Raw genomic sequence first — 22,403 nt, forward strand, 5'->3', positions numbered from 1 at the left:
GTCAATTTTTTCTTTCCAGCTATGAGAAAAGGCCAAAGTTTAAACCTTCTGAGGCAGTTCCACTTGAGTTGAAATGGGCGACTTGGGAGCTGTGTGATTTAAATGTCCTTCTGGAAGGTGCAGCAAAGCATTTCAGAAGTAAGGACATTTCAGAAGTTATACTAGCATCCTCTGTCTAATAGCAAAGTAAAACCCCTTGTGTTGATCAGTTGTGGAGGAGGGAGTAGCAGAGGGGTTTGATAAGTTTCTGTAAACCCAAACACAAATGGTGGATTTGCAGAAAAACGTAGAAAGTAAAAAGTGAGACTAACAAAAAAATCAAGTAAACTAATAAAACCGCAGGTTGCCAGATCCAACTCGGGAAATATCTGGGGACTTTGGGGGTGGAGCCAGGAGGAAGGTTGTGGCAAGCACAAATGAACTCCAAAGGGAGTTCTGAGTATCGTATTTAAAGGGACCACATTTCTTTTAAATGCTTTCCCTCCATTGGAAGTAATAGAGGATGGGGACACCTTCTTTGGGGGCTTATAGAATTGGACACCCCAGTGCAATCTTTTTGAAACTCGGAGGGTTTTTTTTGAGGAGAGGCATCAGATGCTGAATATTTGGTGTCTCTACCTCAAAAAAACAGTCCCCTCGAGCCCAGATACCAGCATATCCATTCTCCATTATACCCTATGGGGAGTAGTCTCCACAGGGTATAATGGAGCACTCAGAGGACATTTCCCTTCTTCCACCCACATGCTTTCTGCTAACCCTGAAGCAGGAACAGAGCCTCCAGATCAGAAGTTCCCCTGCCCCTCCCCCCAGGACTGAAGGAAAACCAAACCTAGTAAAGGCTACTGTGACCCAAAATTACTATGAATAATATAAATTGTAATCACTTAGAACAGGCATACAAGAGAAATATTCCAATCATACAAGAGAAATTCATACAGTTCGATAGAAAGACACACAAGATGCGTAGCCCATTCTCATAAATTCATAGTAAATAATCTATTTCCAATTCACAGTAAAAAGTCCATTCTCTTTCATCCCGTGAATAGCAGTGACAGGACCGTTAACTTTTACTTCCTGTTTCAGCAGTTTCATCAGGCACTGGATTCAGCAGTTTCATCAGCAGTTTCATCATTCAGCAGTTTCATCAGGCACTGGATTAACAATGCTGTGAACTAAAATACCATAAGTAACTGGCAGGCCCCAAATGGCAGTTACAGCCTTTCCCTTCCCCAAGTTGTTAAATTGTTCTGCTTAAAACATTCATCCTGCATTAGATATATCTTTTAGACTCAGCTGTTGTTGCTTGGAAGTGTCTCATGCCTAGTCTGGATGAACAGATTGCTCTTCTGATTGGATCTTGATTTTATAAGACCCCAATGGGTTTGTAAGACTACCAGGGTTAATAGATGTGTACTTCCATGCACCTCAAGAAGTGAGTGCTGGCTCAAAAAGCTCATGCCAAAAACATTTTTTTAAAAGGCTTTTAGACACTCTGACTGTGTATTTGGATACAGGGAAGCAGCATTCAGCTTTTCTCACAAAGGGTGGATATCTGGTTGTAATGATTCAAGATAAGAAAAGGGGAAGCGAAAATCACAGTTGAACTTCCAGAACAACAGTATAACTGCCCACAGCACAGCTGCTGACAGCACACTCTGTATCAGCTTTGCCTGTGGAAGCCAGAATGATGGAGTCCATGTCCTTACAGCAGTACATCTGCAACCTGGATTTCCATTCCCTGCCCCGAGTGGTGAAGATCTGCTCCGGAGTCTACTTCCAAGGTAACTAATTCAGATTAGAGGATGACAGTGAGTGTCGAAGATCTGACAAATGCGAGGGATTGCTTTGTGCCAGTCTTTTAGCACATTGGGTTAAAACATGACAAAGCAAAGTTGGCATGCTGTGCAATCATATGTGACGATTATACGTCCAGGGTGGCAGGGGGTGGAGGGTTAGTGTTTGTCTTTTGGGGCAAAATAAGTAGGAATCTGGTGGTACCATAAAGACAACAGCATTTAAATCCAGTATAAGTTGTTGTGTGCTTTCTTCTGTCAGCCCAGGCTAGCCCGATCTCTTCAGATCTCAGAAGCTAAGCAGGTTTATCTCTAGTCAGGATGGGAGACCACCAAGGTTGCTAGGCAGAGGAAGGCAATGGCAAACCACCTCTGTTCGTCTCTTGCTTTGAAAACCTTACAGGGTTGCCATAAATTGGCTGTGACTTGACATCACTTTACACACACACAAATAAGCCTTTTTAAACAAGTTTACTTCCAGTATCTGAAGGAGCTGGATCTAGCCCATGAAAGCTTTCTCAAGAATATGATTATTAATCTTTCAGGTGCTACTTGTGTGTTTACTTTGCAGCCAACTTATGGTGACCCCCATAGGGTTCTGAAGGCGAGAGATGAACAGAGGTGGTTTGCCATTGCCTGCCTCTGCCTAGCAACCTTGGTGGTCTCCCATCCTGACTAGAGTTGAACCTGCTTAGCTTCTGAGATCTGAAGAGATCAGGCTAGCCTGGGCTGACAGAAGCAACACTGGTGCTCTCTCATCCATGTGCTAACCAGGGGTGACCCTTCTTAGCTTCCCAGATATGATGAAAGTGAGAGATCATGAGCCATCCAGGTCAGCTGTAGGGTTGCCAGCTCTGGGTTGGGAATTACCTGGAGATTTTGGGGGTGGAGCCTGGAGAGGGTAAGGTTTGGAGAGGGGAAGAACCTCAGCATGGTGCAATGTCATAAAGTCCACCCTCCAAATCAGCCATTTTCTCCAGGGGAATTGATCTGGGTTGTCTGGAGATCAATTGTAATAGCAGGAGATGCCACTTGGAGTTTGGCAACCCCAGTCAGCTACCACCTAGACTCCTCTGTATCTGGATTATGACATAGTTTCCATGGAGGTCAACAGTGTAAATCAACTCTTGACCACACCATAAGAGCTCTTTTGCACAGTACACTGAAGAAGGTGTGTGGACTGAAGTTTTCCAGTGCTCATGGCAAATTGTGTAGCACCTCCTTCATGGACCACAATGAACCTTGCGTGCCTAAATGCAAACTGGGGGGGGGGGGGGCGTGTTTTGTGGCATTTCTAAAAGTGATAATTCATGCAACCCATTTGCTGTGAGGTCAGTTTGAGTCATGGAGAGCAGAAGAGAGAAGGAGCCATACTGGCTAGACAACTGATGCAGTGTAGTGGCTGTCCCGCTAGGGCTTTGTGAGGGGAAAAACAGGATCAGCCCATAAATCTCACTGAGTCAATCAGGGCCTCATTCAGTTCTCTCAGTTTCATTCTCCTCAGAAGATGGCAGTGAAGTTAAAATAAAGGGAGGGCTGGGATAAAATATGCCCAAGAAGTTAGATTTCGAGTCCAGCAGCAATTTAGAGATCAACAAGATTTTCAAGGTATGAGTTTTCGACACTCAAAGCTCCCTTTGTTGGATATGAGTAGAACTGGAGTTGCCTGAGTTTATCGAGTTGTGAGCAGTGTTCCCTCTAAGCTGAGAGCGCGAGCTAGCTCACTGATTTTTAGCCTCCAGCTCACACTTTTTTGTCTTAGCTCAGGAAGGATGATCCCAGAGCACACTGATTTATGCAGTAGCTCACAACTTTCATTCCAGTAGCTCACGAAGTAGAATTTTTGCTCACAAGACTCTGCAGCTTAGAGGGAACACTGGTTGTGAGGTGTTTATTCAGAGGACTGTCCCTAGTGTGGCAGAACAGCAGTTAGCATCACTCTTGAGTGATGGACACCTTGAAATTAAACTAGAAAGGGAAGAAGAAATTGGATTTATACTCCCCTCACTTGGAGTCTCAGAGCATTTTATAATCTCCTTTCCATTCTCCTCCCCACAAAAGATACCCCATGAAATAGGTGGCCCTGAGAGAGCTCTGACAGAAACTGCTCTTGAGAGAACATCTCTGAGAGAACTGTGACTGACCCAAGGTCACTCCAGCTGTTGCATGTGAGGAGTGGAGAATCAAACGCAGTTCTCCCAGATTAAAGTCTGGGCACTTAACCACTACTACAAACTGGCTCACATCATCTCAGGAGAGATGATGTGGAACTGATGTGGAGATTATAGTGCCATGACTTTGTATTTAAAATATATGACTTCCCTGCCCCCACTCCCCCAAATTCCCAAGTTAAAAAAATTGACTTCTGTTGGGGGAAAATTCCTTTCTGATTCAATTTGAACTTTAGTGTCAGTTTAGGGAGGGGAGAATATGTAACCATTGAAGCAAATTTGGAGGCCATGGTGGAAAGCCTTTATTTAGATATTTATATACCAATTTTCTCCCCAAGGGCCACTGTTTTCCTCCCCTCCATGTTATTCTCGCAAGAGCAAATCGCTAGGGTGGATTCTAGCATTACCAGCCTCCAGGCAAGGCCTGGAGATCTCCTGCTTTTTCAACTGATCTCCAGCTGGCAGAGCAGCTCCCCTGGAGAAAATGGCTGCTTTGAAGGGTGCCATGCTGAGGCCCTTCCCCTCCCTAAACCCCGCCCTCTCCCGGATCTACCCTCAAAGTCTCCAAGTGTTTTCCAGCTCAGAGCTGGCAACCTTAGTAGGTTTGGCTGAGAGCATGTGACTGACTGGCTCATGGACATCCAGTGAGCTGCTATGCCAAAGCATGAGGGTCAAATCTGGGGTTTCTCAGAACTTAGTCTGACATTCTAAACAGTGTGGCTGAGAGCAGGAAAGCCTATTGAACACGAAGAAAACTTAGGTAAAGATAGCTAGCAGGTCTTGTGATGTGGTTGAGGGGTAATAGGTAGTTTCTGTGTTCCCCTGGTCTCTGATGCCATAGCTAGTGTCCACTAAACCCTGCCATGGAGCTAATAGCAGTTTCGAAGGGGCATTGAGATTGGGGAAATAGCACAAGAAGTGAAACACCACAGACATTCTTTTTAATCATCAGTGAAAAAAAAAAGGCAGGGTTGTCGAAGATCTTAATCATTGTTTCCTTGAGTCATTTCTAGTTTGAACTTCCAGTTTTTGGCTCTGAGAAGTTCCTGGATCCACAGCTGCACTGCACAGTGCAGTATGAAGCTGTAATCCGATGTGCACTTCAGAAGCCACAACCAGATCATAACAACTTTCATGTATTTATAATTTATAGGCTAGACTGCTGCAGTGTGCTGGACACTGGACCGCCCTTGATGACTGTGAGCTTTACTGATTGCAGCATGTGTAGTGTAAAATATCCTTACTGGCTTACACAGAGAGCCCATTACACTAATGCTTCATTAGCTGAACTGGTTGTTAAGTCTTGAGCAAGGTTAAATGTTTGTGGGGGAGTGCTAGGTAATCTTAATGTAATTGTTATGACGTGTGTTTAGTTTTGAATCATGTGTCCCCAAAGAACCCCTGAGAAATTCTCTGTACTACTTTATGCCTGCCCAAAATGTCAGATATTGTTATCCATGTATTGGAGGTGGCAGCTATAAAACACTTTGAGGATGGGGCATAACACAAGAGAGGTGGCAAGGGGATGTGAAAACAGGAAATTGCTATGTTGGATTGCAAAGCACAAAAGCAAAAAGTTTATGGCAGGGGTGATCAAACTTGCTTAATATAAGAGCCACATAGAATAAATGTCAGATGTGTGAGAGCCATAAGACATTAATATCAGGTATTTGAGAGCTTTAAGGCAGGCAGGAAGGAGAGAGGTGGAAAGAAAGCAACTTTAACTTAAAATGCATTCTCCAAGCTGCCGACTGCCTTGGCTTGGATCAGTGATTTAAAGAGACAAATGCATTCTCCAAGCTGGCTGATTGGGGGGGGGCGTGGTTCAGGAGCCACACAATATGTGTGAAAGAGCCACATGTGGCTCTCAAGCTGCAGTTTGGTCACCCCTGGTTTATGGCATTTAAATTCCAGTGGAATAGGTGCATTAATTCATCTCTTCAAACAATGTGGGTTTTAGTCCACAAAAGCTGATGCAACAATACATCTGTCCATCTTGGAATTTATGCAACTCACAAGATATCTTGCCAGTCAGTTCAGATCTTCTTTTCAAGCCCTGCTCTCTGTGGCTGCACCTGCAGAGGTGACGACCAGATAGGCCTTTTTCAGTGATGGCAACTCTCTCTGGAATGCCCTCCATGTTAAGGCTCATGTGGCAGCCCACCAGACTGTTCTTGAGGCACCAGGTCAGAATAGTTCCTTGAAACCCAAATTTTAACAGAAGGGTTCCATCACCTTTAGACATCTGCTTCTAGCCTAAAGATGGGTTCTCTGAATATCATTTTAAGCTGCTTGCTGTTGGTTTTATGCTATTGTTTTCAGTCCTGGCTTTTTTTAAAAAAATGTTTTGTTTGGTTTTGTTGCATCATTTTAGCTGCCAGCTGCTTCTAGTGGGTCTCCGGAGAGGAGGCACATACATCTCCTAAAGGAAAGCAGTGGTGGTCACTGACCTAACCTGCACAACCAAGGCTAGAAGCTAAGCATAGTTGACCCTGGCTAGAGCTTGGAAGGGAGACCACCAAGGCATACCAGGGTTGTGATGCAGAGGCAGGCAATGACAAACCACCTCTGAATGTCTCTTGCCTTGAAAATCCTACCAGGTCATCATAAGGCAGCTGTAAGAGAGCCAGCTTGGTGTAGTGGTTAAGTGCATGGACTCTTATCTGGGAGAACCGGGTTTGATTTCCCCACTCCACTTGCACCTGCTGGAATGGCCTTGGGTTAGCCATAGCTCTTGCAGAACTGTCTTTGAAAAGGGCAGCTTCTAGGAGAGCTCTCTCAGCCCCACCCATCTCACAGGGTGTCTGTTGTGGGGGGGAGAAGATAAAGGAGATTGTAAGCCGCTCTAACTCTCTGATTTAGAGAGAAGGGCGGGGTATAAATCTGCAATTCTTCTTCTAAAAGGGGATGGAACAAATACTGGGTACTAGGTCTATCAACAGTCATTAGCCATGCCAGCAGAAAAGGAACCTCCATGTAAATATCAAGCTGTCACATTCACCAAGTTCACAATTGCCTTCTTAGAATGATAACAACTTTCCAGAGGCTGAGCCAGAGAAAGGCCCTCTCTAGCAATTGCTACCTGAGAACTTTTATGTGGCAGATGGTAGTGAGAGAAGTCTGTTGGCTTTGTGCCATGTTTGTGGGTATCCAACAGGGCTTTTTTAGTAGAAAAAGCCCAGCAGGGAATTATTTGCATATTAGGCCACACCCCTGACATCACCATTGTTTCACACAGGGCTTTTTTTTTGTAGAAAAAGCCCAGAAGGAACTCATTTGCACATTAGACCACACCTCCGGACATCAAGCCAGCCAGAACTGCATTCCTGCTAAAAAAAGCCCTGGTATCCAAGCAGCATCTAGACACCCACCCAGTTGCTTTCTGGATGCCTATAAACAGGGCATTGGAAACAGGACAGAATGGACTTCTGTGATCCAGCAGAGGGTTCTTCTGAGAGGAGCCCACCATGGTTACTTCACATGCAGAAGGGATTCAACCATTTCTCTCCCTGCCAAGTAGCGCAATATGAATAAAGAAGGAAGGTGACCATCCTCAAAATAGATGCTGACATGCATTGCAAGGGGTACTGCAAATTGAAAAGCTTGAAAAAGCACACCTAATTTGCATGACTCATACTTCTGACGCGAGAGCCCTGCCAGAAATAGATAGTGGGAAAGGCAGGTGGGCAGGCAGGATAAGGTAAGAATAGAAGAACAGAAACTGAGTACAGGGGGGAAGGATCCAAGAAAGAAAGGGAGAGCCATCTACTAATTGGAGCGTAGCCCCAGAGGTTTGAGATTTGTCCTGGAATGGCTGAAAGCAGCACAAAATGTTGGTGCACGCATAGCATGCCTTTTCTTTTCACATTTGGGTCAAGCTAATCTTTAAAGTGCCACAAAATGCCTTAACAGATTTATCGGAGTAGAAAAGAGCAAGAGTCCAGTAGCTCCTTAAAGTCTAGCAAAATTTGTTGCAGCGTATGAGCCTTCGTGAGTCACTTCTTTAGAGCAGTGACTCACAAAAGCTCATACCTGGCCACAAATTTTGTTGGTCTTTAAGGTGCTATTGAACTCTTGCTAGGGCTGCCAAATTCCCAGGCCAGGTGGGGCTCCCCCACCCCAGAGGTTCCCAACCTGCCTGTCCACATTGGACCAGTGGGAGGGATTTTCCCCCAACGTCTCTGGCGCAATGACATCACTCACAGTGACGTCATCGCGCTGGCGATGTAGCACGCCGGATGCTCTACCAATTTGGGAGGGAAAACTCTATGGTACCTATGTACCTCCCAAATTGCTAGAGCATCTGGGAAAACCATAGAGTTTTCCCGGGAACTCCTAGAGCGGTCGGCACGATGACAACATGTGTGAGTGACGTAATCATGCCCTGTGCGCAAAAACATTCCCCCGCTGGAGGCTGCAGGGGACTTGGCAACCCTAACTCTTGCTCTTTTCTACTGCTACACAGCTAGGGTTATAGAAGGATAAGCTCTCACAGGCCTATTTCACCAGATACACATGAAGTGTGAATCCTCCGTGTATTAATACACACACCCAAGCATGTTGTGTTGAAGTATATTCATTGCATGCTTCCGGATACTACTCTGGCAGTCCTTCCACCACTGTGCTTTAGGGCTGCCAAGCTCCTGGGCTGGGCGGGGGTTCTCCTGCCCTCCCCCAATGGGAACCTCCCCCGACGTACAATAGGTACCATAAAGTTTTGGCCTCCCAAATTGCTAGAGCGTCCATGAAAACCATAGAGTGGACGCAGGGGACCACGAGTGGACGCAGGGGACTTGTGTGCTTGCTCTCTCACAATCTCCCCCATCTTTTTTGGATTTTCAAAAAGTTTTTAATCAAACTCTCATCAAAAACACCTATGGTATGTAAAGTCAGCAATATTAGGATTAGGGGGAAACCCAAAAATGAAATGGCTGTATACCTTTTTTGCAAATCACGTTCATAGCTTGAAGGTAACCATGGACTTGGCTATGTCAGATAACAGCTGTAGCCACCCCCCCCCCGCCCCCCGGTAAGTGCTTTTGATCAGTTTTAGCTGATTCGCCAGAAGAAAAAAAGATATCACCTTGGGGATTTATAAAAGGTAAAGGTAATCCCCTGTGCAAGCACCAGTCGTTTCCGACTCTGGGGTGACATCACATCATGACGTTTTCACGACAGACTTTTTACGGGTGGTTTGCCATTGCCTTCCCCAGTCATCTACACTTTCCCCCCAGCAAGCTGGGTACTCATTTTACCGACCTCAGAAGGATGGAAGGCTGAGTCAACCTCGAGCCGGCTACCTGAATTTATAGATTAGATTAACTGCAGCTGCCCTTGAAGACTGTCTGGGAACTCCAAATTAGTTGGGGGGGGGGGTGTTAAGCCAACTGTTTCTTAGGCGGGGGAAGCACATTACACTAACATTATTTACATGTTTCTTTTTGGGCAGAATTCAAGATAACTATAAACAGTTTGGGACTAGAATAGCCCCAAGAAAATCTGGTCCTATACAAACCCTCTAGCTCTGAGATCTGCCAATGAGATCCTACTCAGGATTCTATCAGATAGATGGACAAATGAACTCTTATCAACAGCAGGGCCCTTTTAGTGACTACCCCAACTTTATGGAACTTAGACACACATCTTCCCACTGTTCTTGCCTTTCTTCAGATGCAGGTGGAGATACTTTTATTCCACCACATACTTGGTACACACATTTGGTGCAGGAACTGTCACTATAATCTTATGCACCCACTGAAACCCAAGTGCTTACACCGGAGTGACTCTGCATATAATTCCACTGTTACTCTCTTAAACTTTTAAGTATTTGATGATGATGCTACTTGATGAGATCTTTGTTTGTACTCATTGCAAATTTTAACCAAGCCTTTAAAGCAGTTTGCAAATAGTACAAAACTATGGGAAGTGTATGAAAAGTATGGAAGTCCACTTTATTGGCTTTCAGAAGAGTTAAAATTGTACCTAGTCAAAACTGTGCCCTTTCAAAAGACTTTGGAGATTAAGAATTTTACGAAGGGGGCTACATTTATGGTCCTTCTATTTTGTGTTGGCTGTTCCTTCCTCCATTTAAAGCCATTGTAAACTACCTTATGGATTCTTAGTGGAATGTGGATTGAAAAGTGGGATCTAAATAGTTTAAACAAATCTCCCCTAGTGAGGGGAGGGACGGTGGCTCAGTGGTAGAGCATCTGCTTGGGAAGCAGAAGGTCCCAGGTTCAATTCCCGGCATCTCCAACTAAAAAGGGCCTAGGCAAATAGATGTGAAAAACCTCAGCTTGAGACCCTGGAGAGCCGCTGCCAGTCTGAGAAGACAATACTGACTTTGATGGACCAAAGGTCTGATTCAGTAGAAGGCAGCTTCATATGTTCATATATTCATTGGCAATCCTTTCACTCCTTTGCCCTCTGTCTTTCTGGCTGGTTTCCCACTTTTGCACTATTTAAAGAAAATGGTATAATTTGAAGATCTTTAGCTGAATGCTTGAATTTTTGTTTCTTTTACTGGCATGCGTCAATCACTTAAAACTATCTTGAAAGGGCAACCTGCAACACAATCCCAGTCACGGTGGCTTCTTCTGGCCTCTTCAGCCTAACAGTTTGCTATTTTTTCCCTCCCAATCACTGCCTGAGATTTCTTCTTTCTACAGGGTCTGTTTATGAGATCTCGGGTAGTGAATGCTGCTTACCAACAGGAGAATTGATTAAAATTGTTGATATCCAGCTCCAGAAAGTCAACTGTGAAAGCATCAAGAAAGATCACCTTGTGGAGTTGCCGCTGAATTTTAAAGGTGCTCATGAATTCAAAATCTCTGATGTTGCAGCAGCCTCAACTTGCCTTCTCAAAATGTGACCAAAGTACAATAGCCTCAGTTTAGTTATTTTAGCTTCTAGGGAGAGTTCAGGCTTGATCTGATCTAGAACCCACTTTTTTGTCTTTTGTTTGTCTGTCTACAGTATCCATAAAGATCTCCTCCAACACCATATTGCAAAAGAACCAAGTTTCTATCTGCTTTCTTCACTGTTCAAATTTCACATCCATACATAGTATTAGGCAGGGATTTTTTCGGCAAAAAAGCCTAGCAGGAACTCATTTGCATATTAGGCCACACTCCCTGACATCACCATGGTTTCACATAGGGTTTTTTGGTAGAAAAAGCCCAGCAGGAACTCATTTGCATATCAGGCCACACCCCTGGTGCCAAGCCACCTGGAACTGTGTTCCTGCTCAAAAAAAGCTCTGGTAATGGGGAATACCTAAAGTATGAATTATCTTTATCTCGGTGTGCAGAACAACTCAAGTTTAATACCTGGTTCCTACAGGGAAAGGATCTCAACAGCAAGTGCAGGCAAAGACATGACGCTGCTGAATTACTGCCAAAGCAGGCAATAACTGCTCTGTGGACTAATGAGTCTGATTCAGTATAAGGCACCTTTGCATGGGATGACACAGTCCCATTCTACATGGTCGCCTAATTGATAATGCATGCAACAGCACCCTCCATTTCTGCCTGGACAGGTTATTCTCCATCTTTGCACTGGGTGTGATGGTTCCTTTAACTAATTTTGGATGCAAAAGAATCTCCCTTCTGTGGAGATTGTTCAAGTCTCTGGATTTGCCCTCCTTTCAAGCTGGAAGATAACTGCAGGAAGTCAGGCAGAAATCCAAGGGAGGGTCTCCTTGGAAGCCAGCTCATCTTTACTTTTTGCGCATCTGCAAAGGAAACATGCCTCATTTCTGTTGCAAGTGTTCCTGCAGCAGTAGGGAAATATTGGCATAGATACTCAATCTATAGCCAAAGTAGAGATCTTTGGACCATTGGGGCTTTTTTTTTTTGCAGGAGCACACAGGAATGCAGTTCCGGCCAGCTTGGTGTCAGGGGGTGTGGTCTAATATACAAATTAGTTCCTGCTGGGCTTTTTCTACCAAAAAACCCACAACCCTGTGGAACACCTAATACTGTAGCAATGAACAGCTTCTGTGTTTGAGGTTGCAGACACAAGGACATGCTAGCGATGCCAGTTCTGGGGTGGGAAATACCTGGAGATTTTGGGGATGGAGTCTGAGGAGGGCAGGGTTGGGGGAAGGGCCTCATCAGGGTACAGTGCCATAAGCCCTACCCTCCAAAGCAGCCAATTTCTCCAGGGGGCCTGATTTCTATTGTCTGGACATCTCCAGGCTCCAACTGGAGATTAGCAATCCTAGGCAGGGTTGCCAAATCTCCGTCCTCCTGGAGCGGGGGACTTTCACACACACGATGCAATGCATCACCCAGAAGTTATGTCATTGCGTCAGCCATGCTGTGCATGGCCGCTCTAGGCATTTCCAGGAAAACTCTATGGTTTTCCCAGACACTCTAGCCATTTGGGAGGTAAAAACTCTATAGTACCTCTTGTACCATAGAGTTTTTCCTCCCAAATGGCTAGAATGTCCAGAAAAACCATAGTTTTCCTGGAAATGCCTAGAGCAGCCATTGAGCACCAGCGCCGGTGCGATGATGTCACTTCCAGGTGACATAATTGCGCCGGCGCCATAGGGGGTGTTTCCCCCCGCCGGCCCAATGTGTTGGGAACTTTTCAGGTGGGGGAACCCCTGCCCAGACCGGGGGCTTGGCAGCCCTAATCCTAGGACATCCAGAATAGTTTTGGAGGATGGCAGCCCTAGCCATGGGCAAGGAGCTCAGCACACTTAAAGAGAAACAGTGTTATAATTAACCCCCCCCCAAAAAAAACACTGTGTAAAGAACCCTATGATCATACAGTTGTACTACAAAGAATTTATATATTTCAATATGAAATGTCCAAGTCTCTTATACTTGTAACAATCACCAATAAACATACACAGTTCTATAATGGCTCTCATAGTCTTTGAAAATGCTGAAAGTCCAGTGTAGCAATGTTACAAGTTACAATACATGGACATTTCATACTGAAATATATAAACTATTTGTAGCACAATCGTATGATCATAGGTTTCTTTACATGGTGGTTTTTGGTATTTATTCTGTGGGCAAGGAGCCAGCACTAACCCTGTATTCTCACAACTTCCCCAGGTCTCTTTCAGCTCAGTCCAGAGCGGCCACATAGAACAAAGACAAAGCATTTCCTTCTGGGCTCCCTCACCTTAAAAGACAAACCCTCAGCCTGTGACAAACAGCAATACACGCTCCAGGAGATCTTGGAGTCCTCCGCCATGCGAGGGAAAACACTGAAGTGCCCGGAAATTGGCAGCAGCAAATACCAGCTGTGCCCTGTATATAAAGTGGAAGCAATAATGCATTGTAAGTATGGACTAACCTTTGTTTTTTTTATTTTGAGTCCAGTGGCACCTTTAAAACCAACAAAGTTTTATTCTGGGTATAAACTTTTGTGTGCACACACACTTCTTCAGATATATATATATTTTTCTTTCTCACTAAGAATAAAAGGGGCTGCCTCTGCTTTTGCATGTACAGGTGCATGCTTGGTTCTATGGAGCAAAAACGCAGCTCCTGTTTTTATAGCAGGAGTCCCCAACCATCTTGGAATTTTTCTAGTGTGGTGGATGCAGCCACAAAATGGCTGCTGCAGGAGGTAGAGAGAGCCGCAAAATGATGGCTGCAGCTTACCTTCAGTCCCCTCATGAAAAACCTTTTGGTTTGGTACAATGCTTTTTTTGTAGAAAAAGCCCAGCAGGAGTTTATTTGCATATTAGGCCACATGGGAGTACATGGCTGCAGCATGGTGGGCTGGGCCAGCTGGAGCCCAGACAGAGCTCTGCTCCTGTGGGCTCTGGTAAGGAAAAAAAGCCCTGGTTTGGTGGCACCTACACCAAAGCAACATATTTTAAAATCTGCACAGGGAATCAAATTGTCAGTGGTCCATCTGGCTTCATCCACTTTCTAAAAACACTTGGCAGGTGCCAGGAAAGGTGAGTGGCACCACATTGAAGACCCCTGCCAGGACCCCAGTGGTGGTGTCATGTGATACTCTAGCCTTTCCTCCACCTAGTCTCTAGGGTAGTCTCTATGGTAGGAAGGCTAGAGCAACCTGGCTGCTCAAGGTCTTCCTGGTTCCCCCAGCTGGTGCTAGCGCTAGCGCATTGATTTCCCTCCTTTATCACTAGTTCCTACTGTACTGTCAAACTGGTGTCTGAACCATACAACTTGTTTCATTTTTTTTACATAGTCACTATGGCACAGAAGCTTAATAGTTCCAATAACAGGTGAAGCACACGTAGAGAAAGGGAGAGAAAAGCAGCAGCAACTTTTGATACCTACAGCCAGAACGGCCAAGAGATCAATGCTAGAATCAGCTCTCCCTTCTAAGCAAGAGGGCAGCGCTCTGCCTGCTTTTATATTTTCCCTTAGATTTCGTTAGCTGCCCTCTTTCTGCCAGACTTTAATGGGCATCCAGTCCAGGCCTCTTATTGTCAATGCATGGCTTGTCTTCCAGTGCGAAACGATGTGGTAAAAATAGACTCAACGCTGGACATCGAGGTGGTCGATGTCACTGATGAGTCTCAGCACATCCACTTCATCAAGCCACTGATGCTCAGTGAGGTTCTACTGATGGATAATGTGCTGCCGGTGCGAGCGGAGATCCTCGGGGCCCCAGAGAACACTCCTATCTTCCAGAGCAAGTGGGTCTTCCGCCTCCGAAGAGGCTGTAAGATTCAGATCCACAGCAAGGGATTGTCATGGAAAATCCTGGCCTCTTCCCGCAAAGGCAGGAGACGCTCTTGCCACTTCCTCATCTCCAGCAGCTACGAGGGCCGTTTTCGCCGCTGTCCGCGCGAGTTCCACTCATCCTCAGAGCTGGCCAGCGGTCTAGGCTTGGCTAAGAAACTGCATGTGGTTGTCACGAAGGATTATGATGGTGACGACACAGAGCTTCCACTGTTTGGCATAGGGGATCGGCTGGAAGTGCTCAGCCTCGCGAGGGCAGCCAATCCTTCTGCCCCAGACATGCTCAAATGCATCCGGGACAATGGAGATGGGGATACGGAATGCATCAAGGTGCCCCTCTTCTTGGATGCAGGCTTTGTGGAAGATGTTCGCGACAGCAGGAAGTACACCCTCTCAGAGGTGGTGGAGCGCTTCCATCTGCCCTGTGAGGTCAAGGTCGTGGCCAACAAAGACACTCCCGATCCTCTCAGCTGTGCCTCAGTGCTGACTTTGGAGGCCCAGATCACAGAGCCTTTTCTCACAGTCAGTCTGGAGGAGGAGCCATCCGTCATCTTTGAGATTCCTCCCCGGTGGCTGGACGTGTCTCTGTTTCTCACTGGAGGTTTAGCGAAGGCCATGCCTCCCTCCAGCAGTCCCAAGGTAGAAGAGCTGACGGAAGCCTTTTATTATAGCTTGCGAAAGATGCTGCCTAACAACACGCCTGCTCCTCCAAGGCCCCCTAAGCAGAGCGATTCAGTGAAGCACAAGAGCTCCCAAAGGCCTTTCGAAGAAGGCAGGAGGGCATCAGAACCTGCTAAGGTATTGGACAACTTGGGTTGCCAAGTCCAATTCAAAAATTATCTGGGGACTTTGGGGGTGGAGCCAAGAACAAGGTAGTGACAAGCATGACTGAACTCCAAAGAGAATTCTGGCCATCGCATTTAAAGGGACTGCACACCCTTTAAATGCTTACCCTCCGTTGGAAATAATGAAGGTTAGGGGCACCTTCTTTTGGGGCTCATAGAATTGGACCCCCTGGTCCAATCATTTTAAAACTTGGAGGGTGTTTTGAAGAGAGTCATTGGATGCTATGCTGAAAATGTGGTGCCTCTACCTCAAAAAACAGCTCCCATAACCCCAGATACCTGTGGATCAATTCTCCATTATACCCTATGGGAATTGGTCTCCATAGGGAATAATGGAGTGCCCAGCAGACATTTCCCTCCCCTCCCCACTCTACTTTCTCATAACTCTGAAGGGGGGAGGGCCTCCAAACCAGGAGATCCCCTGCCCTCAACTGGGGATTGGCATCCCTATGAACAACTGGGAGAAAAGGAGAGAAATATGGTAGCAGGGTATATTAATTATAAGTATAAAAAAGATCTCCCAAATTCCATGCTCTCGTTGGGAACAGATGCTGGTTTAAGGCTATTAGAAGTTGTTTCATCTTAATAAAATTCATCTTCAAGGTTCAAGAAAATGTCACAAAATCTGGAATTTGGGCAAAGAATCAAAGGCCATTGAGGGGGAAGTACCATATGTATCATATGAAGAAAGTACCTTTTCATCATCCTAGGCAGGGTTTGGGAGAAAAAGCCCAACGGGAACTCATTTGCATTTTAGGCCCCTGATGCCAAGCCAGCTAGAACGGCTTTCCTGTGCGTTCCTGCTAAAAAAAAAGTCGGATGTAGGGCAATGGGAAGGTAATAAGCAGTGTATGGCGGTCAGTTCTATGTGGGGGCGGAGATATGGGGTGGGAAAGTTTCCACTTCTAAAAAATGTATTATTTCATAAAATAAAAGACAACAAATAAATATAATTGCCAATATGACACGAGGCAAACAATTGATAGGTTGCTGGTTATGAGAGTAAAAATTCTGCTGCTGTTTGATGAGCAGACAAGCATGTCCACAAGCACATTCTGCAGTTCTTGAACACATGAAGCTGCCTTATACTGAATCAGACCATCAGTCTTTTGAAGTCAGTATTGTCTGTTCAAACTGGTAGCAGCTTGCCAAGTTCTCAGGCTGAGGTCTTTCATATCACCTGTTGCCTGATCCTTTGAACTGGAGATGGCAGGGATTGAGCCTAGGGTGGCCATAATAGTTGGAGGCCAGCCAGGGACACCTTGAGGGGGGAATGATGTGAGTGTGCGTGCGCGCCGCCAGAAACAGGAAGTGACGTCACTTCCGCCGGCGTCATGCCACCGCCGGAAACAGGAAGTGACATCACTTCCTGTGACATCATTTCCCCCCCGCGCCACCTGCCAGAAGCAGGAAGTGACATCACTTCCTGTGACATCATTTCCCCCAAATGACATCATTTCCCTCCGCCGGCTGTTTCTGATAGCCCTGCGCCCCCTCTTTCATTTGATATGTGTCCCGTGCAGGTGCCACCCTCCTGCCAGGAGATGCCGCAAAATGAGCCCCCTTGAGGCTTATGGCGACAGGGCTCGGGGGAAGCGAGCTAGACTGCTGTTCTTTTGAGGGGTTATAGAGTGTTTTGAGCCCGGCCCTGTGGCATCGGTCCCATCGTTGTGGGACCCAGGGGGCCGGCGCAGCGGCCTGTCACTAATAACACAGGTCGAGATGCAGGACAGGAACCCAGAAGTGACCGACAGGCTGCTTCAGCCGGCCGCTGCGCCGGCCCCCTGGGTCCCACAACGATGGGGCCGATGCCACAGGGACGGGCTCGAAACACTCTATAACCCCTCAAAAGAACAGCAGTCTAGCTCGCTTCCCCCGAGCCCTGCCGCCATAAGCCTCAAGGGGGCTCATTTTGCGGCATCTCCCGGCAGGAGGGTGGCACCCGCACGGGACACATATCAAATGAAAGAGGGGGCGCAGGGCTATCAGAAACAGCCGGCGGAGGGAGTCGGGAGCCCACCCCAAGGGGAAGGAAGGAAGGAAGGAAGGAAGGAAGGAAGGGAGGAAGGAGGGAGGAAGAAAGGAAGGAAGGAAGGAGGGAGGGAGGGAGGAAGGAGGGAGGAAGAAAGGAAGGAAGGAGGGACGGAGGGAAGGAAGGAAGGAGGGAGGAAGGAAGAAAGGAAGGAGGGAGGAAGGAAGAAAGGAAGGAGGGAGGGAGGAAGGGAGGGAGGGAGGGAGGAAGGAAGGAAGGAAGGAAGGAAGGAAGGAAGGAAGGAAGGAAGGCCCCCCCCTCCCGCCAGCCCCCCCCCCGCTTTTGGCCCCCTCCCTCCCTGCCTGCTTACCTTCTTCCAGGGCGGGTGGCAGCCTCCCCTCCGGGCGGGCGGGCTGGTCGGCGCTGGTCGCTGGAGGCCCTCCAGAGTCTCTGGAGGGCCTCCAGCGACCAGCGCCGGCCTCTCCACCGCCTCCCCGGCCTCCGCCACCGCCGCCGGGCCCCGCGCGCGGGGAAGGCGGCGAGTGAGGGAGGGAGCGTCCCCGCGCATGCGCAGAGCCCGCCACAATCGCCCTGCACACGCGCAGAGACGCTCCCTCCCTCACTCGCCGCCTTCCCCGCCCGCACGCGCTGCCCACCGGCTCTCTGGCTGGCTAAACCGGGACCTCTAATGGTCCTGGTATAGCCAGCCCGGGAGCCGGGAATTGGGGGCCAGAACCGGGACTTTCCCGGAAGACCGGGACGGTCTGGCCACCCTACCTGGAACCTTCTGCATGCCAAGCAGATGCTGTATCACTGAACCACGGCCTCTCCCCTACAGTGCAATGTATTGCAGTTACTCCAGCTTGTCCATTTTAAACCCAATTTCAGCCAGATTTCATCTCTGCATAGGGCATAGCATGTCAACCATTTTCAGGGCCTTTGCCCCCCCCCCTTCACTTAAATAATGTAAGAAAAGTACAAGCAATATTGGCTATGAATTTTTGCAAACATTATTCCAATAAAAAAATTCTACCTGAGGCTTTGAAGAAGATGACGCTATTGGATTTATATCCCACCCTCCACTCCGAATCTCAGAGGGGCTTACAATCTCCTTTACCTTCCTCCTCCACAACAGACACCCTGTGAGGTGGGTGGAGTTGAGAAGGCTCTCACAGCAGCTGCCCTTTCAAGGACAACCTCTGCCAGAGCTATGGCTGACCCAAGGCCAATTCCAGCAAGTGCAAGTGGAGGAGTGGGGAATCAAACCTGGTTCTCCCAGATAACAGTCCGCACACTTAACCACTACACCAAACTGGCCACTACACCATAACATTTCAACCTCACTTGATGAATTCCTCCCCCGCCCTTGAGTATTTTCAGTTTTGGTTCTGGGACATAAGAGTAACTTAAGATTTTTTTAAAAAAAGTTTACTAAATACAATTCAAAATAAATATGCTGGATCAGATCACGCTCTATCCAGGGCACAGGAAATTCTTCTAGTTTGTAGATTGGATCCAGCCAGGTTTTGTTTTACTCAATGCTCCCCCAGTCCCTCTCCTTGCTATACACCCTGCCCCATTAGCGTTTTTTTTTTCAAAACAGGCCCCATCATCCCTAGCATAGGCTTTTGAGAAGGGGCCATGGCTCAGGGGTAAAGCATCTCCTTGGCACACCAAAGGTCCCAGGTTCAATCCCCAGCATGTCCAGTTAAAAAGGACTAGCCAGTAGGTGATGAGCCTGAGAACCTGGAGAGCTGCTGCCAGTCTGAGTAGACAATACTGACCATGGTGGATGGATGGTCTGATTCAGTATAAGGCAAGCTTCATGTGATGGTCTACTCTACGGGGACCTCCTCCTCACTTTTTCACCCATAAGAGCTGGCTAAATTGCAGTCCCCGTTTCCCAGAAAATTGCATGCAACGTGTGAAAGAGAGAAAAATCAATCACCTCCATTTTTTGCAGCCTGCGTGGGGACCGAGGGGAGGAACCACAATGGATGAGGTAGCTAGCCAGTTCCTGGTTATGACTTCCTGGAATAAGCATAAAATTGAACAGCGGAATTCCTCTCTGTATGCCAGCATCTGTCCCAGTGATAAAGACCATAGCTGCTGTTATTGGCACCAAATATGAACTGCATTCAGAACAAATTTAAATGTTGCTGTTTTCCTTTTATCAGCTGCCACCTAGAGATTCAAAGGATACATTCCAAGAGACTGCAAAACTTCAGTACCCCAGGACTCTGCAAGCGAGAGCAGATTCGGATACTTTGGTTAACCCAAACCAGTATGATATAGAGTATGGACCTCCAAGACCACAAAAGACCATCAAACCTTTCAAACAAGCCATAGGTATGATTTGTTCTTCCCCAACAAGAAATGCATTAAATGGCATCCCACACATACCAAAGTACCCTCCGTGACATAAGCACTTCTTTAGAATTATCTTGGGAAGATGTAAAGACTGAAAACAGTGCTAGCATGCTGCACTCCACTGATGCAAAAATGAAACGTTCAGAGCAAGCGAGCAAAATAACAGCTAAAGCCTAGACTTAACCAATAGGCAACAATAAGAAGAGTTGGATTTTATACCCCACTTTTCTCACCCTGCTTCTCTGTACCTTAAAGAGTTGCAAAGTAGTTTACAAGTGGCCTTTCTTTTCCCCTTCCCACAACAGGCAACTCGTGAGGTAGGTGGGGCTGAGAGAGTTCTGAGAGAACCATGACTGGCTGCAGTTGCCTCAAGCTTCAGAGGACCTAGACCAGGAGTGGCCAAACTTGTTTAACATGAGAGCCACATAGAATAAACATCAGATGTTTGAGAGCCGAAAGACTTAAGCAGCAGATGTTTGAGCTGGGAGGAAGGGAAGGAAGGAAGATGGGGGAGAGGAGAGGTAGAAAGAAAGCAACTGTAAATGCATTCTCCAAGCCATCTGCTGGCTTGGCTTGGAGAATTTAAAGAAAGAAATGCCTTCTCCAAGCTGGCTGACAGGGTGGTGCGGGCTTTGACAGCCAAACAATATGTGTGAAAGAGCCAGTTTGGCCACCTGACCTAGCCTGTATAAACTAGCTCTCTTTTCTTTCATTTTCAGATGCATGTTCCGATGACCATGATTATGAGGAAATCTGTGAATGATTTCAAGAAACTACTTGCAAAATATAAGGAGCTGTTATTAAACACCGAGGCTCCAGTCTGCCAAGTCACTGAGGCTGATATAAGCAAGTAGTCCTCTCCCCACCACCATTACTTCCGGATAGCAACAGCTGTGTTGATTTTGGAACCTGGACTAGGAGACAGTACTTATGACCTCAACAGCAGACGTCATAAGTAGCACTCCAAAACTAGCATGACAGAAGGCCAGATCTCCTTACACACCCCTCCTCCCAAAAGTAAAATTAAAAACTAATAAAATGCCTTCTTTGAGAGCCCTCTCCAGCCCCACCCACCTCACAGGGTGTCTGTTGTGGGGGAGGAACGTAAAGGAGATTGTGAGCCGCTCTGAGACTCTTCGGAGTGGAGGGCGGGATATAAATCCAATATCTTCTTTATATTTTGTGTCCTAAGGGGGCATCTTGTGTCCTAAGGGGGCTCGATCTCAGCACTGTTGGACTCCAGTATGAGCTCTTAGGACTAATCAACCTTGTCAGAAATCTATGTAAGAGAAGTAAACATAGCCAGCTAGGAGCAAACATAGGTGTTTAGGAGGTCTAACTAAAACAAGAAAGAGGATTTCCATTTGCCCTCCCACTCAGTAAATTTACTGCCTGAACTCAGCAGCAGCTATACCATAAACCGAAATATCAGTCAAGACTGTATGAAACATAGAAGCACAACAGCTTGTAAATCCTATCCAACTTTCAATTTCTTAAATCAGGTTACCCCTAAGCAATGCTCCCTCTAAGCTGTGGAGTCTTGTGAGCAAAAATTTATTTTGTGAGCTACTGGCATTAAAGCTGTGAGCTGCTGCATACTCTGGGGCCATCCTTCCTGAGCTAAGACAAAAATGTGTGAACCAGAGGCTACAAAACTGAGCTAGCTCACACTAACTCAAGTTTAGAGGGAACACTGCCCCTAAGGATGACACAAGGATTTGGTAAATGTCTCAATATAAGCAGGGGAGAGGGGGAGGCTATTTCAATATTGACCTTTAAAACCTGATTATTTGGGACCAGCACACCTTAAGGACCACCTTCTCCTCTATGAACCTACCCAACTACTACAATCATCTTCCGAGGCTCTGATTCATTGGGTGTCCATGCCTTCTGAGGTTAGGCAGGTGGCAACCTGAGAGGCGGCCTTTTCAGTTGTGACACCAAGACTGTGCAACTCCATCTGTCCTCCAGCTATCATGGTCTTTGCCCCCAGCTGAAGACTTTTTGTTTGTTTCATCTGGAATTCTCTCAACTTTTCCTCCTGCTTGCCCTATAATTTGTTACTTTCACAGATATATTTTAAATTTTTTTATTGGTTTTATTATTTTTATAATGTCTTATTTATAATTGTCAGCTGTCTTGGTGGCCCTGACTGGGCACAAAGGCCAGATATAAAATTTTGTAAATACACAAATAAAACACGATCACATTGCATTTGTAAACTGTATGGAATGCTGTCAACAAAAACTTCTTAAAATGCTGTCATATTAACACTTCGTATTATATTCGGGGTTTGTTTCCTTTGCTTTGTTAGTAGGTTAAACTTATGCCACACTAGCAAAGCTTGTATTTCAGATCTTGCCTGTATACATACACACTGTGCCACATTATATGACTTGTCTTGTATCTGTATTCATCTTTTAAAACCACTGCTAAAATAGGAGCAAGATTCTGCTTTTAACCCAGCAGTAAGCAATCCTGTGTCAAAAAGGGATACTTTACCTTTCTTCCGCAATGTCGCTTACACAAGACTCCTGAGCTTCTCATTCAAGAATGGATCATCCCAA

General features: G+C 46.4%; 1 protein-coding gene across 1 annotated transcript; it reads left to right on the forward strand.

Annotated features, from left to right (window-relative positions):
• The first annotated feature begins 1,665 nt into the window (after window positions 1-1,665).
• Window positions 1,666-20,599, forward strand: THEMIS2 (thymocyte selection associated family member 2). Its single transcript, XM_060257633.1, has 6 exons — window positions 1,666-1,781; window positions 10,633-10,773; window positions 13,036-13,263; window positions 14,417-15,447; window positions 19,644-19,815; window positions 20,556-20,599. The coding sequence occupies exons 1-6, from the start codon at window positions 1,685-1,687 to the stop codon at window positions 20,597-20,599; spliced, it is 1,713 nt and encodes a 570-aa protein (XP_060113616.1). The 5' UTR covers window positions 1,666-1,684.
• Window positions 20,600-22,403: the final 1,804 nt, after the last annotated feature.

The sequence above is a fragment of the Heteronotia binoei genome, chromosome 17 (genome assembly GCF_032191835.1).
Source record: "Heteronotia binoei isolate CCM8104 ecotype False Entrance Well chromosome 17, APGP_CSIRO_Hbin_v1, whole genome shotgun sequence".
NCBI classification, from domain to species: Eukaryota; Metazoa; Chordata; class Lepidosauria; order Squamata; family Gekkonidae; genus Heteronotia; species Heteronotia binoei.